Genomic DNA, 9,402 nt, shown 5'->3' with positions numbered 1-9,402 from the left:
AAATAAATGCACATACTAGGGCTTAGATTGTGACGATACTATTAAGAGATCTTGGGTCTCTCTTGGAAATAGATTGACTAAATCATAAGGAATCACAAGCAAGGTTCTTTCACAAGACACTCATGTAGTATTCTTGTAGTTAACTCATTTTGATAGTGTGTGGGACCGCAATGGTAAATGTAGCCTCATGATCCTTTCAATACACATTGCTATTGATCTATTATACAACATTTTAGTGGGGAAGGGATCAGTGGAAGAGAGAGAGAGAGAGAGAGAGAGAGAGAGAGAGAGAGAGAGTCACATGGTCTGATATGTTTGCGTGGAATGCATATCCCATGTTAGGACTTCATCAGCCACATAAAGGTGTCAGGTGCAAGTAAATTGCATGTCCAGCCACCATGGAGGAGGAGTTGCATGGTCTGGAGTGTCTTTCATATAGGTGGAATGCACAAGTGCCATTGTGAGTGAGGGCAATTCATCATAGATGTAGTGCAATCAGGCCGTCCATCCCACGACTCGCATTGTAAAGGCTCTAGGCGAGAGGTGATGGCGGCCGTTGGTGCCATGGAGAGTGGGGGCAATTAATCATCGATGTAGCGCGATCAAGTCCCTCCATCAAGGACTTGGTGGTGCTATTTCATGTGAACCAAAGCACTAAGCAGCAACATACAAATATATGATTGGCTTTTCACATGTTGTCCTGCCTTTCCACAGCATATGAAGTTCCGTTTTCTGTTGAGAAGGCGACGTTTTCTCCGCACTCCGCCGTTTTTGGCTATATATGTGTGTGTGTGGGGCTCGATTTTGGCCCCTCTTTGCCTTAATATATATCAGGCATAAGGGTTCGCGCGTGTGTGCGTGTGCGTGTGCGTGTGGGTTTTGGGCCCTCTTTGTCTTAGTGCCAGAAATTAGGGTTCGCGCTTGTCTGTGTGCGTACGTGTTCTTTCTGAACCAGATCTGCTCTGAGCAGTTTTTTTCTTCTAGGCTGCCTTCAAAAACAGAAAAAACAAGAAATTGAAACGTCTTCCTCTCAGAAGTGTCTGTATGGCATCCGCAGCAACAAGCGTCATTGGTAAGTCCTTCCATGTAACCTACTTTTTCTGCTTTTTTTTTAATTTGCTTTTCTGTTTTGGGGGAAGAAATCCATCAACAAAATCTGCTTAAATCATCTGCATTCAGGTTATTATAGTATCAGAAATTCAATCGCATGGCAATTTAGCCTTTTTTAGTTTCTCTACAAGCCATGGTGCAACAGATCTCACTCACTGCAGTCACAAAAACCCTTTTGCAGTGCCCAGGAATTTCCGCTTACTAGAAGAGCTGGAGAGAGGAGAGAAAGGTATAGGAGATGGCACTGTGAGCTATGGAATGGACGATGGCGACGATCTCTACATGCGGTCGTGGACAGGGACCATCATTGGACCTCATAATGTAAGACCTTATGCATGTATGGGCTTTTGGTCCTGCCAAGCAAGGCTGCTCACACATCTGCAGTCCTGGTAAAAGTATAGAGATCTCAGCCTTGGCTGTCACTTGGGATGGCAAATCAAGCCCGTCCATTGCCTGTCCATCTGCTGTAAGCAGCCTAAAAGATGGAGGTGTTCAAAGCCCCACTTTTTATGTGTATGTAAGTATGTTTTGGTGTATGTATGTACATATGTATAATGTACGTGTGTATGTATGTATGTATGTGTTTTGGTAAGTATGTGTGTGCCTATGTCTGCGTTTAGGTAGGTAGGTAGGTATGTATGTACGTACTGTGTGTGTGTGTGTGTGCGCGCGTGTGTTTGTACCATGTGTGTGCAGTGTCCATGCCCATGCTATCATCTTTTTTTCATTCTCTTACTTTTGCTGCGCTCTATGGTATAATGTTTTGCTTTAAAGTTAGCAAATGATCATTTCTCTTACCTTTTTACTGTTTTGTATAGTCCGTACATGAAGGGCGCATTTACCAGTTGAAGCTCTTTTGCGACAAAGATTACCCAGACAAGCCTCCCAATGTCAAATTCTACTCCAAGATTAACATGACATGTGTTAATCAAAACAATGGATTGGTAAGCCTCATACTTTAAGGAAATTGTGTGGAGTGGCATGGAATTGATACAAAAGTATTACTTCACAAAACACTGCTGCTACAGCTATTATATCATGTATCTGGGTGTGGGTGTGCATGAGATATCTGCAATGCTTAATTGAACATTTCATAGATCTTGATAGTTATGCTGCCGCTTCCATTTGCATGTATTTTGTGAGGATCATGGGGACTACTGTTCTTTTGGAACTATAGGTGATCTGGCAAGCCACATAATGCACATGTTTAGAGAAAGAAAGAAAGAAAGAGAGATCTTTTATGTCTACAAAAGTCCCAAAGGGTCTATGAGACCCAAAGGGACTATGTGATCTGTGGGTAACTAACTGTATGCTAGCGAAACATGAAAGGGAAAACACGCTACGCAAAGAGCAGGATCCACGTACTACGTGAATCTGGCATGTACAATGTGATCAACCTAACCAATCGTGTGGTGTCCTCATCCAATACTAGTACCATCTTTTTTGGTCTCATAAACCCATTGGGTCTTTTCAAGGAATTTAATATAACTGTATTTCTTTCTTTCTTTCTTTCTTGGCTCTTTCATGGAGGTAATCTCATCGTGGTCTATGTAGAGAGAGAGAGAGAGAGAGAGAGAGAGAGAGAGAGAGAGAGTTCTATTAACGTCTACGGAAAGCCAAAATGACCCATGAGACCAATACATGAATGCGTAAGTGAAGGCCATGAATCCATAAAAAGGAACACTAAACTGAACAAAAGACTAAGCTAGGCTATAAAGCCAAAGTGTTACACAGAGTATGTAGAATTTATTAGAAGTGAGGATGCCCAGGGCATCTTCTAGAGCTATCATGCCCTTTTGTGAGGGCTGCTGCTTTTTGCAGAGGTAATGGGATTACAAAGATGCCTTCTTCCAAGGGGCTGTGAGCTTCCAGCTTCAATGATCTTTCATGCGAGCAAAGGCAGTTCAGATTCACCATCAAGACAAAGCAACTAGCAGTGTGCAAGGTAATCGTCATAATGAATGTGAGCATGCAAGGTAGACCTCATGAAGTGTGCCCAAGCACTACAGAATGCAATGTGACTCCTCTTCTAAAAAAATTGCAAGTGGGGCCAAGCGGATTTTGATCCTAATGTAGCTGTTGCCATGTGAAACTAGATATTTTGATGTGTCTCTGATCCTTGAGAATCCTAGCTTGCAGGTGACCTCTGACTTGGTCTCAACTGGTCTGCTAGCAGAAATCCTGCAAATAACGGTGAGGGCCCCTATAGTAGTCAATAGGAGCTCAATGTCCACTTCTGAAAATGGACAACTGTGAACTGTGTCAGAATTCACAGTGGAAATGAAGACAACTGCTGTAGAGAGCAAAACACAGATGTAAGAGAGGGAGAGAAGCTGTGTAACTCTGCTATATGCACACAAGAAAATCCCGGAATCTACAATGTAGAGTGTGGGGGGCAAGGGGACATCTTATATGGCCCCAGGCTGCTGGTCAGCCAGTCCAGGACAGGCCGACAGCAGCAAATGTGCTCACGACTAGCAGCAGAGGTCCACGACCAGCAAACAATCAGATCGGCCAGCAAACAATCAGATCGGCCAGGTTTGCAGATCAGGTCGGGTAGCAAACAAACTAGTCGGCCAGCAACAGAATCAGCTGACAGCCCTCCCACACCCAGAAAAATGGAAAAACTACATGGAGAGTGAGGAAAAATGGGAAAACACCAAAACTGGGCAGCACACCCACAACAGAGGCCTTGGTGTAATGTACAGATAGGAGATGACTGCCAACGCCCCCTCTCAGCTCCTGGATGTGGAACCAACCCGAGTGAGCTGGAGTGCTGCCGGAGCATAGCTTGAGGTAGAGACTTCATGAAGAGGTCCACCGCATTGTCCTCCGTCAAACAATAAAGAAGCAAGATGTCACCAACCAAAATCTACTCACCTCGTGTTTGGATCTCCTCCCCAATTTGAGTCACTCCAGCCTTGGAGTCGGACTCGGCCCTTAGTTTCCCCTTCAGTGTCGTAGAAGAGTCCAAGATTCTTCGTACCCTGCAGATATCGCAAGATCCCAATGTGACTTCAAAGGCGTCTGCATGAACGAGCTCAACAGCCCCACAGGAAAGTGTAAGTCCAATCTGGTGTTCAGCAACCAGATCAATGAACCAACTAGTTTCCGATACAGAGAGACATCAACCGGCTCACAAGGATCATTCACTGTAAGCTTAAAGTTCAGGTCCATCGGTGACGTGATAGGCTTGCAGTTCTCCATCCCAAAGGCCTCGAGCAACTCATGGACATACTGTTGCGTTGCTGAGAGACAAAGAACCCCCACTGGGTCTGCTAGATCTCCAATCCCAAGAAGAAGTAGAGTAAGCCTAAGTCGGTCATCTCAAACTCCTTTGACGAGGCAGCCTTCGTCATTGCAATGTGCTCCACATGATCGCCAGTGAGAATGAGGCCATCCACATAAAGGATGATCAACGTGATCAAACCGCATTCCCAAAAGAGATATAAGTTAGGATCTGCAACTGATCTCTGAAATCCAATCCGTAGAAAGAAGGAATCAATCTTCTAATTCCAAGCCTGCTTAAGACCATACAAGGCCTTCCGTAACCTGTAAACCATCCCCTTTGATCTTGGAACCTCAAAGCCTGGAGGTTGCTCAACATACACCTCCTCTTGCAAGTCACCGTTAAGGAATGCGGATTTAACATCCATCTAATATACGGGCCACCACTGAGAAGAAGCAAGGGCAAGAATGGTCCGAATCGTGGTCATCCTCGCTGTCGGTGCAAAGGTATCCTCATAGTCGATGCCAGGCCGATGAGCATAACCCTTAGCCACAAGTCTAGCTTTGTGTTTGTCCATCAGCCCATCTGACGTATACTTGGTCTTAAAGACCCACTTGACACCAATGATTGACTGTTTTGACGGCCTCGGAATCGACTCCCAAGTTTTATTCTTCTCTATGGCATCCAGTTCCACCTGCATGGCTTTTATCTTGTGAAAGGGCTTCCTTTAAGGAAGTGGGCTCTTTGTCTCGTATGATACGAGACATCAAAGCATAGTTTGCCTGTAAGCGCTTCGCTGAATGACTTTTGTCACGAACTCTATGCGATCTTTGAGGTCCGTCCTCTATGGTCCACTCGGAGAGGGAAGCTCCGTAACACCTGACTCTCGAAGGGTGTCTAACTACCACTTGGGTACTCGAATAGAACGCGGAGCCTCTTGTTGCTGCGGGGGCTCATCTCTAGTTGGGGGCTCAACCTCCTCAACTGGCTGATGTTGTCCAGTTGGAACAATCGACTGGGAATCATCATCAGACTCATCTGGGTCTCCAAGAAGTGGCGGCTCATCAATAGTGGAAGCTGGAACATGCTGATCAAAAACATCTCTACTGACGACCACCTCATTCTGCTTTGGGTCATACAACCTATATCCTTTGGAAAGAGAGTTATATCCCACAAAGGCAAGCTTCTGGGACTTCGAGTCAAGCTTTCCCCTTTGCTTGGGACAGTTCCTCCAATAGTGGCCTTTCTCGCCACAATCGTTATTACAGGTCCGCTCCGCCTTCAGTTTCTCACGGTCTGAATCGGCCTTCTTCTCAGCAGACTTCTCTGACAAAGACTTCCCTTTAGGCTTGTTGTTGTTAAAGCCTTTCGACTGTTGTGTAGTCAAGGCCTCAGAACCTCCACCTTGTGGAGGGTTCGTAAAATGCTCTTCTTGGTCCAAGACCATTGGCACAAGCTCCTCCCAAGTGATGGTGCTGAGCTTGGTGATCAAAGAGGAGTAAAATGCCGAGTACTAAGAGGGCAAATGGGACAACAACGTGATGGCCATGTCCTTTGAAGATATCTCTTTCCCCGCATGAAGAACCTCTTACTGAAGAGCCTGCAACTTGTTGATGTGCTCCCGCATCGTTGACGACTTTGCAGGATTCATCACTTGCATCTGAACTTCCAAGGAGATCCTCTTCATGGGTTATACCCTGTTGTACAGAGAAGCCAAATGTTGCAAAATCCCTCTGGCCAGTGTCATATGCTTTATATGGTTGATCACCTTCGGTGTGCAATTTAGGAAGATGAAAGAACGGATGTGGGCATTGACACGATCCCATAACTGTGCCTGAGCCTTCCGTTCCTTCCGTATAGAGGGTAACTCCCCGTCTTCCAACTCTGGCCATGGAACACCAATGACAATGAAATCAGCCAAGTCATAAGACTCCAAAACGGACTCCATCATTACCTTCCATATGCCGTAGTTGTTCTCGTCCAACTATCGGTCCACTGGGAACGCGGGGAGTGTAGGGATCTTCACGTGCTTCTCAGCCATCTCAAGCAAGTCTGCCATCTCAAGGCTTCACAAGGTCTTATGAAAGGAGGGTGGGTGGGAAAAAAGAAGAAGAGGCTGCAAATAATGTGCAAGGTGGCTGTCCAACGGTGATGGCCGCCTTCTACCCGATCTCCAAGCCCCGAACAGCCCAAGCAATCTCCAATGAGCACCTCAAATCAGCAAACCCTCAAGGTCCCATTGTCTCCAAGCTTCAAGCCACCTGGGCTCTAATACCATGTCAGAATGCACAATAGAAATGAAGACAACTGCTGTAGAGAGCAAAACGCAGATGAGAGAGAGAGAGAGAGAGAGAGAGAGAGAGAGAAGCTGTGTAACTCTGCTATATACACACAAGAAAATCCCAGAATCTACAATGTAGAGTGTGGGGGGCAAGGGGCCATTGGTCGGCCAGTCCAGAACAGGCCGACAGCATCAAATGTGCTCACGACTGGCAGCAGAGGCCCACGACCAGCAAACAATCAGGTCGGCCAGGTCTGCAGATCAGGTCGGGTAGCAAACAAACTAGTCAGCCAGCAACAGAATCAGCCGACAGCCCTCCCACGCCCCAAAAAAATGGGAAAAATACATGGAGAGTGAAGAAAAATGGGAAAACACCAAAACTGGGCAAGCACACCCACAACAGAGGCCCTGGTTTAATGTACAGACAGGAGATGACTGCTAACAAACTGAGGGTGGCCTCATTCAGGCAGTTTGGAGCAGCTTTTCCATGGAGTCCTGCTATGGGGAAAGACCGGGGATGAACCAAAAGCCGAAATGGAAAAGCATTGGCGGGAGAACCTGTCACAGAGAAAGCAAAGGACACTGGGAAGGAGCTGGAAGAAGAAAGGGTAGCGAAGTGGAATAAGAAAAAAAAAAAAGAGGAGGGGGGTTTTAGTTGCTGTAACCGCTGGACCAGTGAGATGTGGGGCCAGGTGCACAGGACTGGGCCAAGAGTACTGCACTGGCACGGGCAGCGAGACCTCTCTTTTTTTCTCTCTCACCGACTCACCACTGGCCCTTATAGGGCTGTTTTTTTTCTTTAAGCTCTAGTTGGGTTTTTAATTATGTTTTTTTAAATTGATTCTGTCACTTCATGGACACGTTGTAACACTTATGGTCTCATAGATCCTTTGGTATTTTGTAGACGTTAATAGAAATCTCTCTCTCTCTCTCTCTCTCTCTCTCTCTCTCTCTCTCTCAATATCCTCAAAAGATGATGGGGAGACTTTTGCGTATGAATGTGCATCATTGGAATGCCATTCATTGATACATGGCGGGCGGGGAAGCCCTTGATGCGGTAGAGGCTCCTTCTACTCAAGGTTGAAGACATGGTGTATTGCCTTGCCTTCTTGAATGAAATCCAGCCTAAGGTCATCAAGATCTACGTTGACCCCACATCACTGTAGGTGAGGCAACGGAAGGAAAGCCAGGATGGTATATGTGGTGGATGGGCCGTGTATCGAGATGGAAGGGTGATCATCACTAAGTGCCGTCTCAAATAGGGGCACAATATCTATGAGACCTGCACATTGCTGTTTGGATCTCTGACAACGTACATAAGCATAGAATGCTTCCTACATTTTCCTATTTGTTATGGTAATGGTCTTAAAGTTGTGTCCCTAAGTCACGAGGCTATGATATAGCTCCTGAGCTGCCTTGCAAGAGTTGCTTTTATTTTGTTTATCAGAAATCCAGGACTTTGAGTTATAAGTTTTACCAAGTACCCATAATGTTTCGTAAGAAATTTCCTTTTAGAATAAAGAACGAGAAGGGGAGACCAACCATCTTTGGTCACAAGCTTGGGCATACGTACACAAGTCTTGTATCTGCATCCCATGTCTTTTGCAGCGTGTGTTCTTTTTAAAGTTAAGTGAAATATTAAGATTTTCTGGTCAACCCTGCCACACCTTTTCGTAAGGGCTATATTTTAGTGAAACACATTTTGAGGCATGGATGTGTAGCTAAGCTATCTGATATTAACCTTCCATATGCGTGCATGCAAGTGCAGATAGATGCACACGTGCCTTTTTTTTCAAAATCGATATATTATATTGGCACATGCTTTATAAAAGTTTGGGTGTCTGGGTGCTTCTATCATTATGCAGGTTGAACCAAGGCATTTTCCACTTCTTGCTAATTGGCAGAGAGATTTTACCCTGGAAAAGATTCTAATAGACCTTAAGAGGGAGATGGCTGCACCATACAACAGAAAGTTATCACAACCTCCGGAAGGCAGTATTTTCTAGTGATGTTTTTCCCTGGTACATGTTAGGAGGTCCCAAAAACAAAGGGGCTGAAAGCTGACAGGTGATCGAAGGTGGATTTTGGTACACCATTGGGCGTGGTTTTTGGAAGCTGTTGAAGTATTGCAGTATCACAGTACATAATAAGTCTGGGTGTTTGTTTGGGGTGGTGTTGAGGGGTGGGAAAGCAAGTCGTGTTTTTTTGTGCCCTTGCTTCTGGCTTCTTATCTAATGTTGAACATGCCAGAGGTAGTTATAATGCTACCCACCCTGCTGCCACCGTACTCATAGCCATTGTCTTATAATGTTGAACATAGGGTTGGTAATTACCTGGCCCCTTTGTAGCTTTCAATTTTTACCAGATTTTCAAGTCTGGATGTTCTTTTGGTTTGAGACATGTAAGACTTTTTTTCCCTGTTAACTGGAATTTTCACTTGGAAATCTGGCTTTTGGTACTTCTTGACTTCGGCACCTTGATGTGATGAGGTATGGGGAATGATGCACTTTGGAATTTATACCTTTATAACATCCCTGTGAACATAGTTTATTCTTGCTTCCTAAACAAACATGTGATGTTTAGAGTCATGGAGGAGAGTCACTCTTTTAGTGCTCAGGCTTGGTGTCAGCAGTCACATGCATCATCCCTATAGAAGGATGCATGTGTCATGTCTCTACTGCAGCCCATTATAGTCTGGGTTGGGTCATAACTATGTTGAGCCCTATGCTGTAAAAAGCTAGAGGCCTGAAGTGTAGGAAGGTTTTTGGAATGCACATGAATA

General features: G+C 45.2%; 1 protein-coding gene across 1 annotated transcript; it reads left to right on the top strand.

Annotated features, from left to right (window-relative positions):
* Positions 1-810: 810 nt before the first annotated feature.
* LOC147615816 (ubiquitin-conjugating enzyme E2 variant 1D-like) lies at positions 811-9,064 on the top strand. The gene is made up of 4 exons (XM_086778425.1): positions 811-1,072; positions 1,292-1,431; positions 1,929-2,054; positions 8,486-9,064. The coding sequence occupies exons 1-4, from the start codon at positions 1,045-1,047 to the stop codon at positions 8,624-8,626; spliced, it is 435 nt and encodes a 144-aa protein (XP_086634551.1). The 5' UTR covers positions 811-1,044; the 3' UTR covers positions 8,627-9,064.
* Positions 9,065-9,402: the final 338 nt, after the last annotated feature.

The sequence above is a fragment of the Cibotium barometz genome, chromosome 39 (assembly GCF_041138505.1).
Source record: "Cibotium barometz isolate CiBa-2024 chromosome 39, ASM4113850v1, whole genome shotgun sequence".
In the NCBI taxonomy this organism is placed as follows: Eukaryota; Viridiplantae; Streptophyta; class Polypodiopsida; order Cyatheales; family Cibotiaceae; genus Cibotium; species Cibotium barometz.
The sequence above is the reverse complement of the archived record's forward strand: the minus strand, read 5'-3'. Positions and strand labels throughout refer to the sequence as shown.

Coding starts and splice junctions, on each gene's coding strand:
- LOC147615816 (XM_086778425.1), top strand. CDS start 1,045: ATGGCATCCGCAGCAACAAGCGTCATTG. Junction 1,432..1,928: donor CCATCATTGGACCTCATAAT/GTAAGACCTTAT, acceptor TGTTTTGTATAG/TCCGTACATGAAGGGCGCAT. Junction 2,055..8,485: donor TTAATCAAAACAATGGATTG/GTAAGCCTCATA, acceptor ATCATTATGCAG/GTTGAACCAAGGCATTTTCC.